Source organism: Helobdella robusta (assembly GCF_000326865.2).
Source record: "Helobdella robusta unplaced genomic scaffold HELROscaffold_2, whole genome shotgun sequence".
In the NCBI taxonomy this organism is placed as follows: domain Eukaryota; kingdom Metazoa; phylum Annelida; class Clitellata; order Rhynchobdellida; family Glossiphoniidae; genus Helobdella; species Helobdella robusta.
This window is the reverse complement of record NW_008704083.1, coordinates 5,462,690-5,490,372: the sequence shown is the minus strand read 5'-3', so window position 1 is coordinate 5,490,372 and position 27,683 is coordinate 5,462,690. Positions and strand designations below refer to the sequence as shown.

At 32.0% G+C, this 27,683-nt stretch overlaps 4 protein-coding genes across 4 annotated transcripts; 3 read left to right on the top strand and 1 right to left on the bottom strand.

Moving 5' to 3' along the window:
* Positions 1 to 30: 30 nt before the first annotated feature.
* Positions 31 to 3,931, top strand: HELRODRAFT_160480 (hypothetical protein; the record flags this gene model as incomplete). The annotated part of the gene is made up of 4 exons (XM_009017436.1): positions 31 to 105; positions 2,210 to 2,315; positions 3,435 to 3,528; positions 3,775 to 3,931. 4 exons carry the CDS (start codon positions 31 to 33, stop codon positions 3,929 to 3,931), a joined length of 432 nt encoding a protein of 143 aa, XP_009015684.1.
* Positions 3,932 to 5,673: 1,742 nt separating this feature from the next.
* Positions 5,674 to 10,675, top strand: HELRODRAFT_188326 (hypothetical protein; the record flags this gene model as incomplete). The annotated part of the gene is made up of 9 exons (XM_009017435.1): positions 5,674 to 5,724; positions 5,912 to 6,103; positions 6,734 to 6,802; positions 7,239 to 7,325; positions 7,603 to 7,638; positions 7,789 to 7,845; positions 8,291 to 8,853; positions 9,015 to 10,382; positions 10,419 to 10,675. The coding sequence occupies 8 exons, from the start codon at positions 5,674 to 5,676 to the stop codon at positions 9,118 to 9,120; spliced, it is 1,161 nt and encodes a 386-aa protein (XP_009015683.1). The 3' UTR covers positions 9,121 to 10,382; positions 10,419 to 10,675.
* An 8,323-nt stretch (positions 10,676 to 18,998) lies between these two features.
* Positions 18,999 to 23,231, bottom strand: HELRODRAFT_160478 (hypothetical protein; the record flags this gene model as incomplete). The annotated part of the gene is made up of 5 exons (XM_009017434.1): positions 18,999 to 19,105; positions 19,160 to 19,325; positions 19,936 to 20,020; positions 20,324 to 20,364; positions 23,181 to 23,231. The coding sequence occupies 5 exons, from the start codon at positions 23,229 to 23,231 to the stop codon at positions 18,999 to 19,001; spliced, it is 450 nt and encodes a 149-aa protein (XP_009015682.1).
* Positions 23,232 to 23,541: 310 nt separating this feature from the next.
* On the top strand, positions 23,542 to 25,579 carry HELRODRAFT_188325 (hypothetical protein; the record flags this gene model as incomplete). The annotated part of the gene is made up of 3 exons (XM_009017433.1): positions 23,542 to 23,666; positions 23,772 to 24,030; positions 24,216 to 25,579. The coding sequence occupies 3 exons, from the start codon at positions 23,542 to 23,544 to the stop codon at positions 25,038 to 25,040; spliced, it is 1,209 nt and encodes a 402-aa protein (XP_009015681.1). The 3' UTR covers positions 25,041 to 25,579.
* Between the last annotated feature and the right edge of the window lie 2,104 nt (positions 25,580 to 27,683).

Genomic DNA, 27,683 nt, shown 5'->3' with positions numbered 1-27,683 from the left:
AACCTGATTAATTATAATTTGTACTGCAGCATGATAGCAGGATTTGGCCTTGCTGAGAACAGTTCAGTTGTGTTGGTGGCCAGTATGCTCATATCTCCACTCATGGTAATTAATTAATTTATTCTTTAATTTCTTTTGCTGTAATTCTTTAATTTTACATTAGAAATGAATTTTCATTCGGTCCAGTGATGGATGCAGCGTAGCTGATGTAGATAGATTTATTTTATCTAAAAATTTTATTGTTTTCATTGTGAGATTTTGTTAACTTGTTGCCAATAGAAGCCTCTAACAAAATTGAAAATCCGTTAGTTATATATTATGGTGACTTACTGCTTCTTGAAACCAGCATTCATTTATTAATAGATAATCTACAGAGTTACCTCACGTCACCGTTCATAAGCAACAAGTTACGCAAAAATCTTTCGAAGGATTGACTTGGTTGTACTTTTAATAACTGAGCAAGATGGCGTGCATGATGATTCAACCTAACATGTATGTGGTAGCCACTATTGTTTCAGACTTTAAATTGGATTGTTAAAAATCTCTGCTAAGTAAAATTTGTTTGTTAGAAGAATCTTACTTCTTAACATTTATAATCTTATTTATTGATATCCCAAACTTATTTCACATGATGCTTCAACCAAATAATGCTTATATTTGTTCACCATAACAACATGTTTTTCTATGTTGATCATGTTAGCATACTTGAGCTATCATGTTTCAAAAAGTTAAATAATATCTAGGTACTGTTCAAAACAACTTTGAAAAGAGCCAAAACTTATTTTCAGACATACATGATAGGATAGCGTTTGTTAGGAGAAACGACAAATACTCGTTATCGTACAGTTTTCGTTCATTATGTTCCTTATGTTTTGAAACTTGTAATTGATTTCTCTGCGTGCATTGCGTTGTCTGGTTTGTAATTTTCTATAATGATGTGGTTTAGAAAGTCACACAGTCTTACAACATGCGTTTGTTAAGATTCTTATCTCAGCATATACATGAACGAAGGTGTTACTGATTAAAAACAAAAATTTTTAATTTTGCTCTTAATGTCTAATTAACTACCTTTATATTTTATTTGGACGTTTTCTCTTATTCCATTTTTGTTTTTCCTTAATATCCTTCAATTGGTTGGTTGATTGATTGACTTATTGATTGACTTATTGATCGGCTGATTGAAAATTTTATTCTGAAAAAAAATTTTGACCTCAATTAGTTTAAAATGAAAAAAAAACAATTTTAAATCCGAAAAGTGTGGTGTTTTCGTTAGAGGTGGCGCTAATTAACGACGACCACCACCAACAACATTCAGGTTAATGATTACTGCATGTTTGCGTTTATGACTGTTTTGGTTGCTTACATGTGAACCACGTACGAACCTGTCAATGCGAAAAACGTAGAACGTAACGTAGCGGAGTTACAATCCCTGCTTACTTTTGCCGCGGCGGCCAATGTATGTTAATCTTCGCTTGTCAGCAAATAATAAATCTTTATGTCGCCTTCTATTTATAACTCACGCTCCAATGAGTTCTTCTAACGTGTGCTATAATTATCTTTCATGTGCAGTGCCTGAGTCATGATTATGATTGCTATGATTTCATCTTTATTATATGGTGTTATTCTATATTGCTCAATGGAAATAAGATGGAAAAGCCTGTTTGTCCCACTCAGTTTTAAAACTTAAGGTGACTTGATTGATTCCATATCTTTATAACCACAGAAGGCTAGGCACAGGCGTGGCTATTTTTTTTCATTCGGAACTTTTTGATATAATATATTTATTAACAACTCTTTTACGCCTATTTTTCTATTGCATTTTTTCGTAGTGGATGAAGTAAAACATTATATAGGTATTGCAAATTATTTTTTGATGGTTGTAAATCTCAATTCCGAATTCTAGTGAAGCGTCGTTCAGTTTTGGTGGTGTTCAAGTGGTCGTTGTTTTCATTGATGGCGACGCGCAATACTTATTGTTAAAGGACTTGGTTGCTCCACCATGGACTTGATTGATTGTTAGCTGGTTCATGTATGTACAGTTTTAAAAGGAAAATTAAACCTGAGTATTTTTTTTACAGAAGACTGCGCAATTAGTTGTAAATTTTTCTAGCAAAAATTATTGTAAACGTATTTTTGCTATTTTGAATCGGTAAAAATTCATCTTTACAATAGAAATCATTTTTAATTTTTCAACTCTTCCTTCCACCAGGGCCCAATCATTGGCTTTACATTTGGGATTGTGATAAAGAATCGTGAACTGTGCAAGTTGTCAGTGAGGACAGAATTGATCGGACTATCCATCTGCCTTGGATATGGTTGGTTCATTTTATTTCTTATTTGTATCTTTTAGTGCAACAATGAAATTTCATCATATTATTTAGCTAGAGGTAGTTCAATATGAAACATAATATACTGCTTGTTTGTGGTTTGTTTAACAATACTTTTATTGTTCAACAAACTGCGTTTAATTATACAGGATTGCCAGAAAGCTAATTTAATATGGCATTCGATTATGTTTTTAAACGGTTTTTATTTTTTCTAAAAAGAATTGCGATTTTTTTTCTGCCATATTTTGATTAGTTTATGATGTTTGGATTCAAAAAAGTTGGTCAGCAATGGTCGTCAGTTCTTTTTCAACTAGCTTCTTATTTTCATTTTGATGATGTTCAGTCAGCCTGAGAGAAACAACATTTCACTGCTCCTCCCCACATCATGCACTTGTACGATAATGAATAGAGGCAGGCAGGCGAGCTGGCAATGCCTTGCACTATCTTACTAACGTCATTCACACCTAAACAGCTGATACAACAACAACAACACACGTTTAGACGACATTTTCCCCGAGATCGGGGGTTGCCGTTTAGCTACCTATGATGAAACCGAAATACCCCCCGACGCCATTCCATCATAAGTAATTTATTTGGCTAATTTTTACGCAGGACGCCCTTCCTTACGCAACCACAGTTATAAGCGGTGGGCCTAGCCTTTGATGATCCAACATCACTCACAAGGCAGTGAGGGTCAGTTTAATGTCATAACCAGGACAACTAATAAACAGCTGATAAATAATATTTATTCTAAACTACTTTGCTGATGTCTTAAACTAAATAATCTCTTTCTGCATTAAATAGCCTACTTGACGTATTTACACGAACTTTAATGGTATGATCATGTTCTCACAGCATTACAAAGAGATACATAACCTATTGTATTGTTGAATGTTCTTAGTCACAAAAAATATTTTTAGAAATTTTAAAAGCTATAGTTAAATTTAATAAAAAAACATTGAAAACTATTCAACAAATTAAATATTATGGAAATGTTATTTTGTCCAAAACTGTTGTTAAAAATTCCAGCGTAATTTTTTTAATTAATTCAACGAAAAAGAGTGACAGTAGTGGTAACAGTTTGCATCGTTTTGATCGTTTGTGCAGGTTTCCTGTTTGGCCTGATAACGGGGGCGATAGATAACACAAGTGCTCGGTATGGGGCTGATGGTGTCTGGCCAACGTATGAGATGCAAGCGAGGTACATGCATTGCTCAGTCACATGCAACTGTCACTTTTAGTTACTTCTCAGTGTTATATTCACTATTTATGAAATCTTCACCTCAATTGAAATGTTTTAAATATTTTTAATCATTGTTGACTTATTTCAATATCTACATATCTACTTATCTAACTAATCGAAAAGGTTTTTTATGGCACTGTCACAACAGTGTTTCTTAACTGTTGATTTATACACTGTTAAAAATGAACTTCACCGAAACTGCAGAGGTATGTTGAGAAGTTTGTGGGTTGGCATTTTCATTGCCCTACCCTCTGGGGCCGGTGTGGCCCTGGCCATCCTGGGAGGAAACACAGGGTCCTTGGTGGGGGTTGCCATATCCGCTTCGTTGCTGCCTCCACTTGTTAATGCTGTAATTGGTTGATTACTTTTTCTTAAAGTTAATGTAATGGTTACTAAATTATATTTTTTAGTGAACTTTATTTACATATCAGTAAACATTTTATTGTTCGGATTATTATATCAATTATATATATATTATATATATATATAATTATTACAATATTCTATAAATTCTACCGAATGTTTGGCGTTAATATGTTTGTAGTTCGTTTTTTCGATTTTTCTCACTAAAGTTTTTTGGTGAACGTTTAGTTTATTAAAATTCAAAATAAACTTATTTATCGAATTCATGCTGCAAATAAGGCCATATTTCGATTCGGAATGAATCATCATCAGTGCTCCTTGCTGTATATATAGGGATATATTGACTTTGTCAAGATGAACTTTGACGTTGTAAAAATTAACTTTGGTGTTGTAAAATTGAACTTTGATGCGAATTAGGTGTCAGGTTTCTTAATTGGCTGGTCATCTTCTTTGGTCTCCTTTTCTTCATCGATAGCATCATATTCTTCTTTGTCACTATTTACGATGCTAGTTTTTATTACTTCTTTGTTTTCGTTGTTGGTTAAGCGCCGGGTTGGAAGTGAGGTTGTCATTTTTTGTTGTATATTTATTTTTGGTTTATTGATGTCAATTAGGACTGCTTCTGCAATTTTAAGATGCGTGTAGTTGCTATTCTGGTATATTACTTTGGTGTTGCTGTCGAGGATTTCACGGCTAATTGTGATTGAGTGTGTTGAGTCCAAATGAGATTTGATAGCACCACTCTGTTTATGCATCGTAAGCCTTCTAGTCAGTGAGGTAGTAGTAATCCCGATATATGAGTCATGTTGACGTGCACAGCCGTCAAAGGGGCAATTAAATTCATATATTACGTGATTACGCTTTAACTCAGAGTTATCTCTAGGACTGCAGTTGTTTTTTAGTATTAGGTGAGACGTCTTTTTATTGTTGTAATAAATTCGGAGTTTAACTTTACTATTTGGGTTGGTTGGTGTGACATTTTTATTGATGATATGTTTAAGAATAGCTTCATCTACCTTGTATGCTGTTGACATGTGATTTCTGTAATACAAAATGATGTCGTTATCTTGATTGTTGGTACTAGGAAGGTTATTGCTGTGTAGTAATTTGCCTTAAACAATCTTTTCAATAGAGTAAGTCTTATATCTATCTATATCCATTGTCTATATCCATTGTTTACAAACAATGAATATAAGACTTACTCTATTGACAACCTCACTTCCAACCCGGCGCTTAACCAACAACGAAAACAAAGAAGTAATAAAAACTAGTATCGTAAATAGTGACAAAGAAGAATATGATGCTATCGATGAAGAAAAGGAGACCAAAGAAGATGACCAGCCAATTAAGAAACCTGACACCTAATTCGCATCAAAGTTCAATTTTACAACACCAAAGTTAATTTTTACAACGTCAAAGTTCATCTTGACAAAGTCAATATATCCCTATATATACAGCAAGGAGCACTGATGATGATTCATTCCGAATCGAAATATGGCCTTATTTGCAGCATGAATTCGAAAAATAAGTTTATTTTGAATTTTAATAAACTAAACGTTCACCAAAAAACTTTAGTGAGAAAAATCGAAAAAACGAACTACAAACATATTAACGCCAAACATTCGGTAGAATTTATAGAATATTGTAAAAATTATGGTCTATTACCAACATATATTATTATAGAAAAACTTTTAATTAATTATTAATTAATTAGTTAATTAATTGATCTGATTCCAGGGCATGTTGTGGGGACTTGCGTGTGTATCAGCACTTAATCCACCTCCTCTCAAAGTTTTTAATGTGCAACAATTTTTTTTTTACAAATATTTATAATTATTTCTCCCCTTCAAATTTGTAAATTTGACCTCACGAAATTTCATTCTACATTGTAAATCATAGAAGTATAGCTTTGAAATCCCATTAACTCAAGCTTTATTGGAACTGTCAACAATCACGCACTCACACGCGAACAATCCAGGTAACTGGTAACCTTAGTGACTACCTCGCCGACTTGAAGCCACCGGACTGCGTTGGACTTCTGGGTAACTCGTACAAGATGGTTTATTCGTGCACGATGTCTTACGAGGCAGCCATCCTGGGGTCAGTCAGTCTCCTGTTGGCCATCCTGAACATCATCTGCATCTTTTTCATGGGAGTCATTGTTATGAAGGTTGTTTGTTGTTGTTGTTGTTGGTGGTGTTGGTGTTGTTGCTACCGCTGTTGTTGTCGTTAAAGGTTGTTCATTGTTGTTGTTATTATCGGAGAATTTATATGGCGTCGATTGTTTTTTTGTTTTTGCAGTTGATTCTGTTGTTTCTCAGCTGTGTTGTAATACGTGTAGGGTTAAGATAAAAATAAAGGATGTTGTGTTTATTATTGTGGTGGTGTTGAAATTTTATATACATACATACATGCCAGAGTCTATGTTGGATACGTTTATTTTTGTCATCTCTGCCATAGTTTCTCCGTTTTTTGTTGTTTGCTGGTTAAGACAGTTATTATGAATAGATTGAATCAAAAGCTGTTCTCGTTATTTATCATTATGCGATCCCAAATATTATCATCGCTCCATTAATTTATTTATTTCTTAGCTAATTAAATAATTGATTTATGAATGAATAGATGGATGAATGAATGAATGAATTAATTAATTATTCTATGAATGAATGAATGAATGAATGAAAGAATGAATGGATGAATGAATGAATGATTGAATGAATGAATGAATGATTGAACGAATGAATAAATAAATGATTGAAGGACCGAACGAATTAATTAGTTAATTAATTAATTTATCAAGGTCAAAGAGTTATCTCCGTTGCCAGGAGCTACCAAGGGATCTGTAACATTCTGGAAGAAAGATGTTCCAGTATGCCACTTTTTAAAATTAATAATGATAATAACAATATTGTTATTATTTTGTTTGTTTATTTGTATGTATCACATTTAATTTTACTGTTATGTTATTTTTATGGCAAATAATTTGTTATTAAACATACATTTTTTATGTGTGAATTATATTTCATGATCACGTGATAATTTAGTTAACTATTATTTACATAGCAACGATTGTATAGTTGTTGCCACTGTAATACTTATTCAAAATGGTTTTTACTCGCATGCCTCATTCATTTGCATACGGCGCCATCACGCCAAGTTTTTTTCTATGTAAATATAAAAATTTTTTTTTAAACCTAAATCCTACATGCACATATTAAATAGCGTTTTTATTTTAACAATTATAATGGTAATCAATGGTAAAATTAACACCTGCCTACCGTTTCAAATGAAAATAAAACTACCAGATAATGAGGCACACGTATGAAACAATTAAAGGACCAAAAAGTTTGGACATGCGGAGGATGGCTAAGGAGTTGGTTAAAGAGATTAAGGTAGTTCTCATTAAAGGAGTTCATTTACGTCACGTTATTACGTCATGTTTGTATCATTTTGTGTTGTTTGTCGTTTGGTGAATGTTATTGTCTGTGCGCTGTACTGTCGTATCTATATAATTTTTCATCTGTTGTTGTTGTTGCGCGTAATAATTCGTAATAATTGGAAATAGATCTAAGATGCTGCTTAGTTGATAAAAATTAGCGTAATTCGTATCCACGTTTTTTAGATAATTATTTTTCTTATTTATGTGTTTAAAAATTTAATTATTTCTAGCAAAAAAATCCTGTTGGCTGGGAGAACATTGTGAAGGTTCGTTGGACATTTTTAAACATTTCATTTTGTTTCTGTTCTTTTAATTTCATAATTTTACATCCTCATTGTTTATATTTATGTTTTGTAATGTTTAATTATTTAATTGAAAAAGTTGTTGAATTTAATTGCACGAACATTTTGTAACAGGATGTAAAAGATGATCCTCTGTGGAAAGATTTAAACACTGGGTTGGAGCCCAAGCAGGTTTTTGCAGACTTTTTTTGAAAGCATTATTACTAGGTTTTTGTTGTTGGTGTTCATGGGCTGGTCCGATCATCAAATTTATTCATTTTATATCTACATTAACATAAATGCAATCTTGGTTATTCAGCTCCTTATTTGGTAACTTACTTGCTTCCTGATGTTGCACTCGTCTAAAAATGCTGCTAATCTTGGTTGATTTGTTTTCGATTCCGCCAACTATAATAAGTTGTTCCAGTGTCTTAATTTGTCTCGCCACAGTAGTTATTTAATGAAACATTATTTCTTTTCACTGCCCTACCTACCGTGTCTCTAGTAGTGCACATCCATTTGTTTATATTCTATCACTTATCTTCTTCTTAACATTTAAAATTTGTCAGTTCTGTGCAATCTAAAGTATCTTAGCAATACATTGTATGACGTTTAATTATTCGAACGACATTTGAAGGACATTCTGCAGGTAATGACGGAGAAGAACAACGATGACGACGACTTTGACCAGCCGAAGAGCAACCACTTCAATCGCCAGCCAGGTGGAGCGTTCAGTTCTGAACACACTGAAATTCTATTGAACGATCAACGTTATCAGACCATCAGTGGAAACATTGCTCCCTTCCGTGCGCACATTCGAGATCTGTTCAGCAACCAAGATGAGGAGAGTGCCGGCGACTTGTCTCAGTCAGCAAGCGTCGCCACTACTCCCACTGCTTCAAAAATGCCAATCGGAGGTGGTGGTTGCATCGTACGCATGCGTAGAACGCATCACAAAGGCAGACCCAAGTCTGCAAACGATCGAAAATATTCCGATTCTCAAGCATTATCCTACCACAACAACAACGTTTCGTTCGTTAATGGCAGCAGCACTGCACAGCAACAAGCCGCTGAAGACGAGGAGGAGGAGGACGAGGTGTTGATGCTCAACTACAACAAGATTGCCCACTTCAAGAAAAATGCCTACAATAAGAAGAGGGCTACCAGCATTGCATATGGAGCTTCGGAGAGAAGTCCCGGGTTAGTTAGTTAGTTGAGTGATCATGTGTAATTTGCTCGAATGATTGATATTGAAGTTAGGGTGAGATTGTTGATCATCGTTTTGTATGTTTAGCTTTCGAGTGAATTTATTCGCGCGCGTGCTACTTGATGATGACATCATTTGTATAATCATTGGACAGCAGCACCCACGCAGCTTCGTGCACGCCGTCAAGGATGCAGCAAGTTCGGATCAGGATTGACGAGGGGCAGAACCAAACATTCAACAGAGACAACTCCATGACCTGAATGAAGACCGTTGCCATTCATTCAAAGACCTCATGAATATATATTTATTATTATTTATGCGTTTAATTAATTTTAACGTGGGTGTTGTTTCATTTCAGATGTTTAATGTTTCAATATTTTTACATACAGTAACATCTAAAATTAATAATGATGATGAAAGATTGATGATGTTTTTTATTTCTTATTTATTGATGCTTCACTAACAATTTCAGCGTTTGCGGCAAACAATTTGATCAATCAACTCACCCTTTTCTAAAATTCTTAAAAATTTTTGAGACGAGCATGTTCTTTTTGTTTGAAATTCAACCAATTTATTTCATTTTCTGATGACTATTCATTTATTTCAAAATAATTTTTATATGACTGTTGAATAACTGGCATCTGTACTGGCTGATGATTAACGCTGGCATTCATCGTGGCTTCACAGTTGCACGCACTCCTCTGTATATAGTTTCATTTAAAAATTTCTCACCTAATCAATTACATGACTCATTTTTAAGAAACATTTTGTTCTCATTTCATCATAAGTTTAGCGTATTTTAACAGGCATGACATGTTGAACAAACCCAATTTCATCGTTTTTTTTATTGCTGCTTCTTCAAACATTTTTTTATTTTTCTAGATGTGTGAGGCAAGTCCCAGATATGTTATGACATTGTTTTTTTTTATAAAAGTAATCAACAAGTTGATTTTGATTCGTATTTATCTATTTTGTGGTTGAAATCTGGGGGCCTATAATAATATGAGAACAATTTAGTTGCCGTTGTTAATATTCCTTGCTTAAAATCAGTTTTTTAAATATTATGTGTTATATTTGTGCCTTAGGTACGATTATTATCAAGTTATATACTCATTATTCATTCGTTAATTTGTCCTTAAGGGTAGTTATGCTTATTTATTCTTGTCAAATTGAACTTTTTGAACTTTTTGAACTTTAAAACAGTGTTTATACATTTTCATGTTATACTTTTTTTAATGCATTTGTTGTTTGTTGGTGATTTCATTTGATTTTGAGACGTTGATGTATTAATTTGAGAGTTACTGATGAGATGGAAAGTGCTGGGATGCTTCGTAAGAAAAATTACTTTAGGACGTTAATTAATTTGTTGGATGTGTTGACGGATTGTCGGATGAGTTCTGGTATGTTATAATATTTTTGGCTATTTACCGTTTCATTTTAACATTATTTTTTGCATTTCGTCTGTCCAATGTTCATGTTAATATATATTTTGATGATCGTTATATTGAGAGAGAGAGAGAGAAAGAGAGAAAGAGAGAGAGAGAGAGAGAGAGAGAGAGAGAGAGAGAGAGAGAACATTAACCTTTGTATATTATTCATCATCACCTTATGTATTTTGCTTCGAACACCTTATAATATGTGATTCATTAAATTATGCAGGATTTAATCGTAGGTACACTGAAATTTTGTATTGTATGATGTCTCTATACTCAATTCTACTCAATTCTTAGTATTTTCTGGCTTGCTGAAGATTATACATTTTATAAAAAAGAATAAATATATATTTATGAATAAATATGAAAATCACGTTAAAAATCTTACGTTCCATTTGTTCCGTCGTTGATTTCTAGACATCACATTTTCTAGATGAATGGTGTTTTGTTGTGTTTAGGTCGAGATGGAAATTCATTTCCTTTGTTGTTGACTGGTGTGATTATTATCTATCTATCTATCTAAAGATGATGATGTGAAAGGATTTCTCAACGCCTTCTAACATTGTTTAACTAGGTTCCATGTGTTTGTGCTGGTTTGATCTGTGTGTTTGTTGTATAGTTTAGTATGTGCGATTGTTGTATGTTGTATGTGTGGTTGTTGTGTGTATGTTTTTTGGGTTTTGTATGTATGTATGGTTGTTGTTTGTTTGTTTGTATGTGTGTTTGTTTGGTGTTTTATGCATGTTAGTTGTCTCTTTAGTGTATGCTTGTCGAATGAATGATGTAACTGTGCATATGTGTGCTTTTTTGTAACTGTAAAATACATCTGATATATGTTAACATTTCATTAGCTTTCTGTTAGAGTGATGACTGTCGTAACAGTACAATATTTTCTTACATGAGATTCATCTACTTCAATTTCGTTAGCTATATTTTCATATAAGCACAAGCTTTATATAAACATACATATACATACATACATATTTCTGTTTATATAAACTGTTAGATGTGTTTTGCTACGTAGTTCGTGAACTTTTCATGTTAATGCCTTTTCAAAGAAAGGAAAGTATAGGAAACTGCGTGCATGCATGCATGCATGTGTGCAGTTCTGCATAAATAAATACTATGGCGCTTTTGTCATGTATATACGTATTGATAAGTATATATATATATATATATATATATATATATATATATATATATATATATATATATATATATATCTGTGTGTGTGTGTGTGTGTGTGTGTGTGTGTGTGTGTGTGTGTGTGTGTGTGTGTGTGTGTGTGTGTAAGAAAGTATGTATAGATGTTTGCGTGAGTTTTTGTATCTGTGTGTACGTACGTGTATATATAATGTGCACGTGTATGTGTGTGTTTGTATGTTTATGTATGCAAATTCCTCGTTTGGTATTTTTCCTGAATGTTTATGTTTTCAGCGCGTACGATGCTTTATTTCACCTTGTGATATCATTGGTATAATTTGCTGCTTTGTTATCTTAGGTATATTATAATAATAATTATTATTATTCATTATTATTTTTATTATTACTACTAATTCATTCTTATTCACATAATTTTTTGATCTACACAACAGCTTAATATAAATGTACGTATATGGTAAATATTACGTGAGGCATGCACATGCATGTATCTGAACACTTGAATACTAGTAGATATATCTAATTAGTCTAGCCAATTATAATTAACTATTTCGTCCATTTTGTTTCTAAATCTATGGGAGAATTTATGTGTTTAATAAGAGATCTGAATATAAACATATAATTGATTTTGTGTGTGTGTTTTGCATCTAATTGTCGTTTTGTTAATATTGTTAGTAAATTTGACTCCAATGAGCTGAGCTATGTTGGTGATGAGAAGGACGACGACGATGATAATGATGGTATCGATGATGACGAGAATGATGATGATGTTATGGATGATGATGAGAATGATTACGATGATGATGATGTTGCTAATGATTAAGATGGCACCGATTATGACGACGACGATGATGATGGTCCTAACGTAGACATTGATCTTTTAATGACTTGAATTGAATTCCTCTAACATTCCTGTGTCATTCTTTAATCAAACATTATGTGTGGTGTTCTTTTCTTCGTTATAAATAGTTAACACACACACACACACACACACACACACACATACATATATATATACACAAAAAAAACTTATAATTGTTGGTTTGTAATATAAGACCACCAAAAAATGAAAGCTGATGGATCGGCTATCACAACGCTAACCGTTCTTTTTTCCATATAAATACTCTTGGGATGATTTTAGTTAATTACAATGTGAGATAGGTCTTTTAACGCTTTTCATACAAAATTAGAAAATACTATTTCCTGTGTTTTTTTTTAATTTTTTTAAAAGTTATCTATCACAATGGTATAATGACAGCAAGCAATATAATTTTTTATATCAACTCCGTAGCTTTTTTGGCATCTTTGATGTAATATTTCTTCAAAACAAGCTTCAAGATAAATTTTCTTTATTATTATCATTATTGTTGTTGTTATTATTATTATTATTGCTGTTGTCGTTGTTTTCTTCTTAGCTGGAAATTTAAGTTCATCTGACAGCAACAGTGGCCACTTGCCAAGTTGGTGTTGAAATTTATTTATATTGCTGTTATTTTATATTATTTATATTGTGGTTATTGCTGTCTTAACTGTGGTTTTCATTTTTGAAACATTTATTAGGCTTGTTATTATAATTTAATTTATGACTCGTTACGTCATTATTTTTATTCTAATGCAATTATCTGCTTGTCCTGTAAACAGTAAAAATGAATGGATGCATTTAAAGCGAACTAATGATGGTTAATACTGTTAACTGTGTTTTCATGGCTTAATAAATATTCATAGAATAATTAAAAAAATCTTTCTTAATAAAACAATTAATGACAAATATTGGTCAATCAAAATTTTTTGTTAGAGACTATCTAACGGACGACTCATTGAGGTAGGGATTGCAGTGTTAGCATTCAAGAACCTATTCAATAAATTTTTTTCGTTTTTGTCAGTTTAAGTTTCTTTCTAGAAAGAATGGGTTGTGTGTGATTTTGAAACGATACCTTAGCACCATTTTTTGACGGCATTACAACTGTCAGTTTCAGTTAAATAAACGTTTTGTGTAGTTTTGTTGACTGAACAAAATTAACGCAAACGCGTCCGCTCACTTGAGTAGAAGAAAACACGTTTATGAAACATTTAAGTAATAACATGAAAATTTTGTTGGTGGTACCTTATTGTTCATCTGAACAAAATCAAGTTTCGTCTTTTTTTTTATTAGCGACGAAATCTATGTGATTCCTCAATTTTGGCTGTGACAGTTGGTTTTTGACAACAAATTGTCACCAGTAATAATTTATTTGTTTGATCGTTCAATTTGTGAACTTTACATGCAAGATAGCAAACGAAAAAACGGGAAATGTAAAAATATTTGGAACTAAGTTAAATAACATTTAATTCTCTATTATTTGAAGAATTTATTTATTTTGGAACTTGCTAATGTTAAAGATGATAAGATAACAATAGGAAAGAATTTCCCCGGGATCAACATATCTTCTACTCATTCGGAACGGAATATATTTATCAGCAATATCACGTGCTGCTGACTGATGTCAATGATCTCGAACGTAAAGTCACATCGCAGAATGATTTTTTTTTTGCAAATTTATGTTCGTCTGTCCCAAATCCAAGGTCACAGTCTTAGATATCAAGAAAGGCAACACAGGAACAAAAACAGTAAAATTTATTCAATGGATAATTTTTTTTCCATAAAATTATTTATAAATCAGATCTAGTAGCATAAGTTATTATATGTACTATGTTGTTTTTATTTCTTTTTTGTATTAATTAGTAATGTTTACCTTGATGCATACTTTATTTTGAAGAATTTACTTGCTTCGTTAGAAATTTGGCCTGTAGTTGTGTTTACTGTTTAATTGCTTATTTGTGTGCTTGCCTGCGTGTGAAAGCATGCTTTCACATCTCTCGCTAACAATGTTTTTCTTCCTTTAAAATCCAATGTAAGTTGGTTGGGCTTGAAAATGATGCTACAAAAACTTTCCTATTATTCCTTTCGTTCACGTTAAAAAAGTTCTGAACAATAATATCCTTATTAATCGGTCTCTAGATTTTACTAGAATTAGAATATCGATGAGTAACAAAGTTATTTCACTCTAAACTGTTCAACCATTAAAAGTATTTCCGAAATTTTAGGAATTTATTTACGCTTATAAAAACAAGCCAGCATGAGCTGTCCATATAAAATAATACATGTATATATACATAAATATATATATATATATATATATATATATATATGTATTTTATAAATTATATATATATATAAACAAACAATCAACAAAGTAGAGACGCAGTATATATATATATATATATATATATATATATATATATATATGTGTGTGTGTGTGTGTGTGTGTGTGTGTGTGTGTGTGTGTGTGTGTGTGTGTATTGTGTAATGTATAATAAAATGATTCATACCAGCGGAACATCTCTATACCATTTAACATAAATTAACATTTCCAAACTGACGTCATTTGTAGATGTATATATATATATATATATATATATGTATAACATAATTATAATTATACTATAATTATATATATATATAATATAGACAAACATTTATAAATTTCTAGATAAATGCTTACACATGTGTATGTGATTAAATAAATAATGTGTATAAGTATTGTTTATACACCCTTTGTATGTGAATAAAACTTCAGTGCAAGATAAAATGCAGCGTTTATATAAATATATGCATATATGCATGTTCGGCCATATATAGTAGGTTACTATTGTATAATCTTTATAAGTTCTACTGTTACAACAGCATTCTGTCTAACTTTGTTATTATTTGCGGCTCGATTCTTTGTTCGAACTGAAAAAACAGACATTCATTTTAATTAAATTTTTAAATTATTCAAAAAAGATTGAACAATTTTATAGATAGTTTCAAATATTGTTTTGTTGGATATAAATTACCAATTCAGGCTCTAATCTTCCAGTTGCATACAATCATCTCGACAGTGTGATTAACAACAGTGAGTCCAATGATATTCTTCATTTCGTTTAATAATTTTTCAACGTTTTCCTTATGTTTAACTCATTATGTTTATCTAACCTTTATGTTTAACAAATCCTAATTAAATGGCTAATGGCTTGTTTTGCTAGTAGAAGCCCATATTGATGAAAAAAGATATTGAATTATGTCATATTCAAATTTTTTTGTCACACTGTGGTGTAAAACTTACAAAATTTTAAACACGAGTTTGATTTGCCCGACCAACAAATGCCCTTCGACGTTTGTTAGTTGGTTTTTAATTTCTATAAATAACTATTAAGGAGGAAATTATTTAGTAACTAATAAAATTCTTTAATACTTTTTCTTATTTTTTTAACGTTAACCAAAACTATGGTATAACGTGTTATATAGTATTCCGTTTCTAAACAAATTTCCATTAAATTTCAAGTTTTAAACTTTTTTTGGCTGTGGAACGTGGGCCCTGATGTATTTTTTTAAATTCCTCAATTAGTTACAAATTTATTTTTTTAAAAATTTCAGTACTTTTTCTCGTGTTAAAGAAATTTAAAAAAATGTTAAATAAATATAAATTGATGAAATAAACATTACTGTGTGCGATGATATTAATTAGCATATTTTTAAAACCAACATTGTTTGAGCGAACACGTTTTCACGAACGAACGAACGAACGAACGAACGAACGAACGAACGAACAAATCATTATGAAACAACATTTGCCAAATTGCACACAAAGTCTATACAAAGGCACAATGATCATTTACTTAGAATTGCTAACACTCATAAAAGTGCGAATAATCAAACAATGATGAAAACAGTCAGACAACAACCAAACAACAATAAAAACAATAATATGAATAATCGAAAAGCAACAGTCATGATCCTCTTACAAGTACAAAAATAATTACAAAGTACAAAAAGGTCTGATGTTAAAGTTCCAAGTAGGTACAAATGTATCATCTTAGTAGTGAAGTAGTACTGTACAACAGCTTTAAGAGGCGTTTACATTAAAATTTTATTTTATTTGCAAGAATTGCTTCATCACCATAAACTGATGAAGGCATTTTAATAATTTAAGTTTCCAACAGAGAATGCAGTTTAATTGTTCAACAAAACTTTCAATACAAATTCTTATTTAGGTTGCACTTGACTAAATATTTCAAGAATATGTAGGTACCACAATGAAATGTGTTGAAAGGCGTTGTTAAGATATTAGTTATTAAGTTTGCGGTTACATACAATCATCTGAAATCTGAATGCCCACACAGTGCTATAACAACATGCAACATCGATAGCCTCCAACAACGCAACATAACAATGATAACAAACTATCATAAGAAACATATTGAAATTATACAAAGATTATTAATTACAAATTTAACATTTACATAGCAGTAGAGGGTGATCCAAGAAGATCTTTGAAGAAACAAGTTTAGAGTGCGGTTAGAAAATGCAAATTAGTCTTCTTGCAGTGCACTGCGGTACATAGAATAGTAAAGGAAACAACAGAACATCACAGTGAATGGAGCCTACTTGCTATTCTAATATTAGCTTTCTAACTTTTTATCCGCATTGCGTTGAAGCTGAGTGGAACTGAGTTCGTGTGCGTGGCACTAGGGGAGAACGAAGGGGAGAAGGGCGTGTGCATGAATGAACGAGTGAATGGGTGATTGCATGAATGAATAAATGAATGAATAAATAAATGCACAGATCAATGATAAACGAAGTGATGAATGAACGTAGGAATAAACGAATGAATGATGGAATGATCAAATGAATGAATGAATGAACAAATGAATGAATGAATAATAAATTATTGACTGATTGAATAATTGAAATTAAAAATTGAAGCACGAATGAGTGATTAAATAAAATAAGTAATTTAAAAAATACATCAATTTTTCAGTTAACTATTGGAGAAATAAGATTTATGGTCAGATGACCCAATAAAAGTAGTAATAAGTACAGATTGTTGTTATTATTACGATAATATAGGATAGATTCGTTGAACTTCAAAAAGATGAATTAATAATCGTGTTGTGTTGTGGATTGGTTTGTAACTTTATTAAAAAGGATTATTTATTTATCTATAGCAAGGGTGGGATAACTTTTTGCTGTAAGGGCCGCATTAAGAACTATTTTACATTTGAAGGGCCGATATGTACTTTTTCGAATCGGGGGAGAATTTTTTTAAAATTTGTGGTTCTCTTTTGTTTTTTTTTGTTCATAATGTCTGCTGGCGACCTTTTTTGACGAAATGTCTGTAATAAACACGTTCACAGGCCATTTTTCTACTTAAAATTGACGAGGCAATCTGGAAAACAATCTGGATGAGAGTTGATAAATGTTTCCAGGACGGATTTCGTCAATAATTGTTTTTGAAAGGCCCGACAGAGTTTCCGTGTCCTTATTATTTTTAAAATTAATCACGCACTTGTAATTTTTGACTTCAAAACTCATTTGAATTTCATTTTTTAAACCACTGCATGTAGTAGTCCTTCATCCAGGTTTCTGTAATCAGTAACCTATGTGTGTCTGCAATAAGGGAAGACGATTGGGAACCGCCTCAGAAACAACTTCGTTTATTAAATGTCGTTGTCATTTTCGTCGAAATTGAGCAATTTTACAAATTTCAGCTTAATCGGAAAATGTGAAGGAAGTTATCAAAAAGCCATTAAAAGATTTATTAAAAACAAAAACATACAAACATGTGAAGTTAATGTAAGCCTGGCATAAATACTTGAAAATATTTCAATTGTTTAAGAGGATTTAAATTGTTAAATTGCTGGTTTTTATAAGAACGTGCCTCACCTTCAACTGCAGTTTAAAAGCGTTCCGTGGTTATCAAATAAGATGATCAAGAATGAATGGTGCCTATATTTCAAACAATTCGTTGACTCTTCATCAAACATTTCATCAAACATTCTAGAAAGTATAATTTTTCAAAGTGAAGATTATCTTGTTACGATGAGTTGTTATGAGAGGTCCGACATACTCCTTCTAGCCAAACTAACCAATCAGTCAACAAATCAGCAAGTTAACTAAATACCATATCACAAAAATCTCTACAATCATTAAATGTATTTCAATCATTTTTATCAACATCGTCATTTTCAACGTTTTCGTCACCGTTGTCGTAATCATTGTAATCATTTTGCAACGTCAAATAACCAAATTATGAATAACCTACCACATTTTAGCCTACACACGATGTCATTATGAGGACTACTCAAAATTTTCAGTAATTGTATATGACGACATTTAACTTAGACCACTTTTAAAACAGCTTATCTACATCTATTCATTCATTACATTCATTTTTCATTCGTTCGATCATTCACTTTGTTTTAGTATACTTTATTACAATTTTATAACTAGTTTGAAAAGTAAACGCATTTCTGAAAAGTTAACACAGTCCGGCAGAGAGACAGAGGGACAGACGACATATACACAAAAATATATTTAAAATAAAAACAACGTAGGGGTGCAAAAAAGAAAAGTTATATGCTAATGACGTTTAATAGTAATGTCTCACTCATATCGAGCTCCAGATATTCATGTAGCGTCGATCATATATCCCATTATAATGGGTCGATACAATCCATTCCGGTCAATCCTTAGGCAATGAGTCAATGGGTTCGAAGAGAATATAGTCAATGTTGTTGGCATCGTTCTGGCGTTGTGAAATTATAACTTCAATTGCATTGCCTTCCTGGTCTTGTGAAGTTTCAGCTTCAACTGTAGCACTCTAATCTTCGCTGAACCACTGACCTTCAGTCAGTTCTATGTTATCGGCACCCAGGCTGATGTTCCTCTTCTCGTCTTCATCTTTCTGGTGGTCGTAATCATCCAAATTTTTGTTGACCTTGTTCTGAACGACGTTTTTATTTTTCAAAGTGGTTTTAATGACGTCAATTTGCTCTAATCTGGATGAGAGCTGATAAAGGTTTCCATGACGGATTTCGTCAATAAGTGTCTTTAAAATGCCTTCATTAAAAAGCCCGCCAGAGTTTCGGTGTCCTTATTATTTTCAAAAGTAATCACACATTTGAAATCTTTGACTTCAAAACTCATTTGAATTTCATTTTTTTAAGTAGTCCTTCATCCAGGTTTCTGTAATCAGAAGGACAGACGAGTGGGAACCGCCTCAGAAACAACTTCGTTTATTAATTGTCGTTGTCATTTTCGTCGAAATTGAGCAATTTTACAAATTTCAGCTTAATCGGAAAATGTGAATGAAGTTATCAAAAAGCCATTAAAAGATTTATTAAAAACAAAAACATACAAACATGTGAAGTTAATGTAAGCCTGGCATAAATACTTGAAAATATTTCAATTGTTTAAGAGGATTTAAATTGTTAAATTGCTGGTTTTTATAAGAACGTGCCTCACCTTCAACTGCAGTTTAAAAGCGTTCCATGGTTAGGTGTTAAAATAATTTGGTGGCCTCTGGTTCTAACCAACAACAGGTGGTTGATATCTCAATTTATAATTATAATAATATTATAAAACTGGTTGTGTTGTGTATCATCTATTTTTATCAAAACCTTCTCCCCCGCGACGCGTTTCTGAGCTTGGCTCTCTTCAGGCGATTTCTTTTGTTTTAATAATACCGTTCCCCAGTTTACAATACTTTTAATTATTATTTAATTTCATTTTCATTTAAAATTACATACAAATAAAATATATAACATTTAATTTTAAAATATTTTTAGTTTACAGTTTTGTTAAAATTCGTTTGATTCTTCATCAAACATTTCATCAAACATTCTAGAAAGTATAATTTTTCAAAGTGAAAATTATCTTGATGATATCATTGTGTGGATAGAATGCATTTGTAAGCATCGGTGAGTTTGTTTTGCAGGTTTCTTAAGTTTATGTACGAACGATGAGTTGTTATGAAAAGTCCGACATACTCCTTTAAGCCGAACTAACGTGCGTGTTGCAGTCAAGTTGACTTGCACCTCTTTGTACACCTTAAATATGAGTGAATGTAATATAAATTCATGTTTCGTACAAAGTTAGTTAGTCCAATAACCGGTAGATTGCGAAGGAAATGATCAACATTTCCATTCAAAGAGTTGACTTACTCTCTATTAGTAGTAGTCTTTTCTTAATAATATTCAACATTTTATTAAAATTTACAATTCATAGTTAACATTCTGAAAATATTGACACCTAGATGAATGTTTAATGTATGAATGATGGTAGATTATGCTAATAATATGGCACTCCGAATCAACAAGTTCGAGCTGCTTAACAAATTCAGTTACTGCCTGTTATATCGAAGTTAGTTTCAACAAGGTTGAGAATAAACAAAAAAACATATATATGTTGTTGTATGTGTGTAGCACACAGTTTTAATTTATAAAAATAATTAGTTTCCACGTAGAACATAGCAAATTTTTGAAATTTCTTCCGATACATCGCCCTAATTAACACTGTTAGATATATTCTTTCAGCATGTGTTTATTCATGCAGTCATTAGATTAACTGCTTATTCATTTAATCCTTCGTTCATTCAATCACTCATTCATTCATTCCTTCTTTTGTGACCTAGCGTTCAGTTTGCCTAACTTTAAACGTGCGTTGTTGTTTGTCACTTCGTAATGTACACATGCACATACCTATACACATGCACTTTCAAATAAATGCCTTACATTTTACAAAATTTTGAAATATTATTAACATGAGCGCAATATTCAAATATATAAGAATGGATAGATTAAAATATCACATAAAACAACTAAATAAACAGTCGCAACAATGAAACTACTCTTAGCACGTACAATACACACAGACAGGCTAATGTATCAATCAAGACGGTCCTCGTTGTTTTGCTGTTTAATTCAGAGTAGCAAAGATCTTTCTATCGATATGTTCATTCATTAATTTACTGGTAACTTCTCTGTATGCGAGTCTTAATCTCAAATGAATATTAAATACCTTTTTCATATTAAAGTATAATAATTATAATATATTGAAAAATATGATTTAAATAATTAGCAGTGCCTATTTTATTTTCTATTGAAACTCTGTAGAAATCATATAGAGCCATTTGTATGCTGAAAACTTTGAAAATCATCTTGAGTCATTTTATGATGCGCACGTGATCTCGAAACAAGCGGTCTTACATTATAATATCTATAATTATTAAAATGTAAAAAAAAAGTATTGACAAATTCTAAGTACATAACATACACACCACTCACACATACAAACACCACACACACACACACACACACACACACACACACACACACACACACACACACACACACACACATATATATATATATATATATATAAAGAAAGATTCAGAAGAGAGAGAGAGAAAATACAGAGCTTAAAGTGATGTCTGTATCCAGTCCATATTTAAACATGTTTGCGTTCAGTTCATGCAGTAACAGATGGAGGGAATAAAGAAGAAATAATAGGCGTGGTGCATGTTGTATGATAAGTTATCGATTATAGATGGTTTTTTGCATCATGTACAATTTTAGTTACTCATCACAGCACACATCACATCCATTCACATCACATCCATTCACATCACATCCATTCACATCACATCCATTCACATCACAACACACATCATCACCCCATCATCACATCATATCATATTGCTTATTCATTTCTCTTGTTTGTTTTGCTTTTTTATATTTTTGTTTTGTTTCATATGATTAATTCCAAGTTTTACTATCATCATCCTTTTCTCGATCATTATCTTTTTCATCACGATTATCATTGTCATCATCATCATCTTCTTCCTCCTCCTCATCATCGGCATGCACGTGCGTGACGTTACATAGGAGATTGTATTAATATTACTGTGCACTGGCTTCATGTATCGAATGTTAAACAGGCAACCTCTCTCATAGCCTCACCTCATACGTGCAGCACACGCACGAAACTTATATCATCACGCACATATATTACACACACGCACATATATATATATATATATATATATATATTATATATATATATATATATATCACACACACAAACACACACTTCCACGGACACGCGCTTGCATTCACACAGAAACTTGTATACAATACACACTCATATACAAATGTACACCTTTACATTCTGCTTATTTCATCCATTTAAATAAATCAAAATTTACTGAGATAAGGCACAAACACGCGTTCTATCGAACTGATTATAATACATTTGACGTTAGAGCTACCATTTACATAGTTAATGTTTGTTTTTCTAAATTCAGAATCACTGAGGCTTTCTGTAAACAATAAGATGAGGTTTTACATTTGCTTAATGCATTCTCAAATAATGATATCAGAGTAGAGCCAGCCAGATAATATTTCATTCACTGCAGAACAAAAAATTTTTTTAAAAAGAGCTGAAAACATTCATGAGCACGTAGTTTATGAACACCAACGTAACGCTACCTACACAACATCACACACAACATCACACGCAACATCACGCGCAACATCACACGCAGCATCAAACGATCACCCAACAAATTTAAACGAGTCGGTGTTTTTTTGCAAACATACATTGGGTAAATAGGCTTTGTTCATCGTACGTAATGCAAACACAGCCATGCATACGTTGTTAATTGATTGATTTCAGTATTATTTCCTCATCATCAACTTATATTTATTTTATTATTTCATCTATTCAAACAGTCTCTTCCATTTCTTTCATCCTACCGTATTTATTCAATTTTTTCAACCAATTTCGAATATGATGAACGAATTTTTTAAATAAAATGCGTTATGTGTTATTCGAAATGTATTTAAAATACCACCATTGCTAACACCTGACCGTCAAAGTTGAAGTCTTTTCTTGCTCGCAACACATGCATGCACATTTTGGCTCTTGCACTGATTAATTAAATTCGTTTGTGTCCGTACTTTAGCCGCACAAGCGTTAATAATTAATTCATTTTACAAGTTGAATAAATTTTTTAGAACTTAAAATGCTCCAAATCATCTATGAAAAAAAATCATCTTTTTTGAGTCGTTAGAATTAAAAAAAATTCAAATAAGTTTATAATAAATGAATCTTTACATATGCATTTATATTTTTATGAATATTGTTCGACAAAACTACGAAAACATACTGAAACGTTGAAATGTTTTTAATGAAGCTGATCAACTTTCAATTTGATTCGGTCAGATATGAGCAACAGACTTCCAATATTTCACGACAACATGAACTTTCAAGATAGAGGTGACCAGATGTTGAGGGACATGAAGCTACAGATGGACAACGATTTCATGAGAGGATTTGGAAGACCTTTTAGGTGTGTTTTTAAGACGTTATTTAAATTTTGAATCGTTTTTAATTTTGCGATTTAATGAAAAGTTAAAATATTAACAACTGAATTTTTGAATAATTTTTTCGTAAGAAGCACACTTCCTCATCAGCCGCCTAGTTGGTTTGGACCGAATGATTCAATGGATCGAGATTTTTTCCATCTCCGCCCCACACACACATTTCCATCATCAACTTTCGATTCTAAAGTTGGAATGATGCCAGGAATGAGTTCACCTGGTCAAATGGAGGTACTTGATCCAAAAACTGTCAACAATCTCTTCTTAGAAGACCCTGAAAACAAGAGCAGACTGTTCCAGATGAGTTTCGATGTTAAAGATTATGACCCTAAAGTGAGTTTCATTTCTATTACTTCTATGTTTTGGGACGTTTTTGGTAGAATTTTTTAAATCATCAAATTATTTTTATAAGCTATGTACATTTGCGAATGGTATTAGGATAAAGTTATGCTTAATAACATTTATTTTTAAAATTTTGATAATCAAAAAAATAAATATACACATAATACGAATTTTAGGCAATCCAGGTAAGAGTTGAAGATAAATGTCTGGTAGTTGAAGCAAAGCAGTCGGAAGTTAAAGAGGGAGGAACCAAGGTGGCCAGAGAATTTTGCAGAAAAATACAACTTCCTCCCGAGATAGATCCCGAAAAATTATCATCAACTTTATCATCGGATGGCATCTTATCAGTGAAAGCACCCGTTCCTCCGCAATATCATCATGTTCAATCTGGAAATGGTAGCAGCACTTTCCCCCACGCAACAATGCAGCAGCAGCAACTTCATATGCCACAACAACAGTTTCCCAGCAACAACAATACTTTTGTAACAACGTTTAAAACATCACCACCTTCATACCAACAGCAGCAACAGCAACGCGTACCATTCTCAAGTGCTCCTCCAGACTTTCCTGACTTTTCACCCCCTGCCTTTCCAGTGATCACAAACACACCCCTCGCTCAACCACCATTCATTTCTCCTCCGTCATCAACCCTAACATCAAACAGCTCAAACTTCACAGTGCCGGTCTTGAGTGCAGACATCACAACAAAAGACCGTCCCATGTTCACGGTACTCGCTGATGGCTCTCGTAAAAGGATGGACCTGCTTCTCGACCTCGGCAGGCAGTACACGGCCGACAACATCATGGTCAGATTTGATGATCGTTCCAGGAGACTGACCATTGAAGCTTCCAAGGAAGAAAGAGATTCAAGTGGAAAAGTTTCCAGGTCTCAAACGCAAAAGCAGTACGATTTAGCTGAAAATATTGAACCAAGTTCAATTCAGGCCATCATGAAACCGGAAGGTCTTCTACATATCAGCGCTCTTACATCCATTTATTGATTCAATAACATTTGGGTGAGGTTAACGTAAATGGATTGTTATAAATTTTTCTGTAAGGCTGTGGCAAATGATTGCAAAATATGATCTGATCTGTATAAAGTTGTTCTATCTTCCAACCGCTGGTTTAATGATCTGAAATATAGATGTGTTCAGTATTTTATATTTATATTTTAATCGCTAGATCTTATTCTTTTCGTAAATTTAGTTGCATATTTATGTCTAGCTTATAATGTAAATGATGACAATACGATGTTTAAAAGTCATTATATATGGTTAACACAAATTTAATGATGTATTTTTTTTTAAATTTCACCCAATGCTTGCATTCATTTATTTTCATCGATGTTCAAGTTCACGATATTTAATATTTTAGTCATAGCTCATTTAAATGAAATGATTCAAGTGTTTCGCACCAGAAGATTTAAAAAACATTTATTTTGTACACTGTTTAATATAATTATTTATTGAAATAATTTATTTCAATGATTCAGAATAGAATCATAACAAAATAATAATAATAAAAATGATTATTCATAAAAGTTTTGTTTACCGTATTACCGTAAAAAATCAATTGATTTATTTTAATTGCCACACTCCATTCAATTAATTAAACTTCAAATCCACTGATAAATTTTAATTTTGATTCACAAACAAACCAACATGCAGACGTGAAAAATGTTCTTTCTTTCTTTCTTTCTTTTTTTCTTTTTTTTTCATTCTTTCTCTTGCCTTATCTCTTCAGGACATTGGCGACCATCGACCTCCACAAAACCCGATCTTTAACACTTTGTAGTAGTTGAAATGTGGTGATATTCAACGAGTGACACTAGGACTTCACACAACGTTCTAACGTTCCATGTTGCCAAGTAATGGCAACCTACTGTCCACAACTTTTGCCAAGAAAATTATCGAATTAATTAACACAAACCAAATCAAAAAACATGACAGTTTTTTTAACAACGCGTCAAAAATTGGTAATTTGTAATTAAACTCTGAATCAAAATACAAAGTTGGTAATGAAAAATGACAATCATTTTTACATCAAGAAATTATATTTATGTAATAAGGAAGTGTTATCAGGTTTTTTAAAACGTTTTTACCTTTACTGCACGGATGATTTTGGTTTTATTATTTAGAAAAAAATCCTCTTTTAGACATTCAATACAAATGATGAGGATCAATTTTTCCATTCTCTACGTATCTGCCATCATCTTCATCACGATCATATTATCGGTTATCAAAATAGCCGGAACCAAAATTAACTTCTTCCAACATAAATGATATTATATTAATAATAATGCTTCGTTAATCGTAATTTATTTTCATATTTCTTCAGTTGAGGGCGCACAATCGGCGTTCGTTAATTTTTGTTACGCTGCACGACGTCATTTATTTGTTCTGACGAGAGTAATTTTTTCCCAATTTAATTAACTTTATTTCTGCCGTTTAAGTGCTCGTGTATATGTAAAAATTTTTTGAATGGTTTCGTAATTTTTCAATCCAGCGTTTGAGACATCTGTTAGATCTTTTGTAAATAATTTTCAAAATATATCTCTCAAATTTTCATCTTAGCATCTGCTAAATTTTTAACCATTAACACGTGACGCTTCTTGTGGTCATCTATCTCCCAACTAGTTGTTTTTAGACTTCAAAGAAATGTGTGAAAATTGAATAACAAAGTTAAAATTTAATAAATATTTGAGGTACGCAAATGAAGCGCTAGTAGCTGAAGATGTTTTAAATTATGCATTGTATTTATATAACACGCGCAAGTTGTATCTTTAAATTAAAAATGGTATTGATTCTCTCTGCAATTATAAAAAAATTTTTGCAACAACCCAAATAAAAACTTAAAAAGATTTTTGTTTCAAACAAAACTTTTTTTTAAATATTTTAAATAAGATTCATATACATTATATAACAATTATTTCGAAATGTGTTTCATCTTAGCCTTCGTCATGGAATCTTAAAAAGTTCTCTCATTTTTTATCACCTACATCTGCGTTAAAAAAAGCAATGTCATGTTTTTGAAAATAAACTACCATAGTTCAAAATGTGTAAGGCTCCAAATTTTAGGATTTGAAAGATTTTTGTAACATTTTTGCAGAAAAAATATCTAAAATTCTTGATAATGAAAAAACTTTTACGCTCCATAGAAAGCATCATTTTTTGGGGCAACGAAAGCATGAGTAGATGAACGTGTTAATTAACAAAATCAGATGTTGAGTCAGCTCGTTGTGTCATTTTTGAGACTGACATCATTCAAAATCCTGCGTTACTCGCGTTTTCAACGTGGAATAAACATTTTTCGTACTTTTTGAATTGTTAGCAAATAATATAATTGATAGCTTATAATTCAAAAATTTTAATTTTGGCCAAAAGCTAACTATATCGAGGCTCAGGGGGCTTTTAGAAAATAAAAAGTTCAGCTAGGGTTAATTTGGAATTAAATTTTGAAAAAATTGATGAGTAATTAAGACAGTTAAAATTATTATATATATTTCATTTATTATTAAATGGAACACAATCTCCATATAAATTTTAAAACTACACAACAACTAACTTTACTCCAATCCAGACGTCAGTCAATTCAGTTCATCCAGGTCACGAAAAACTTGAAGGTTGGCGGTGCAATTTCTTCAA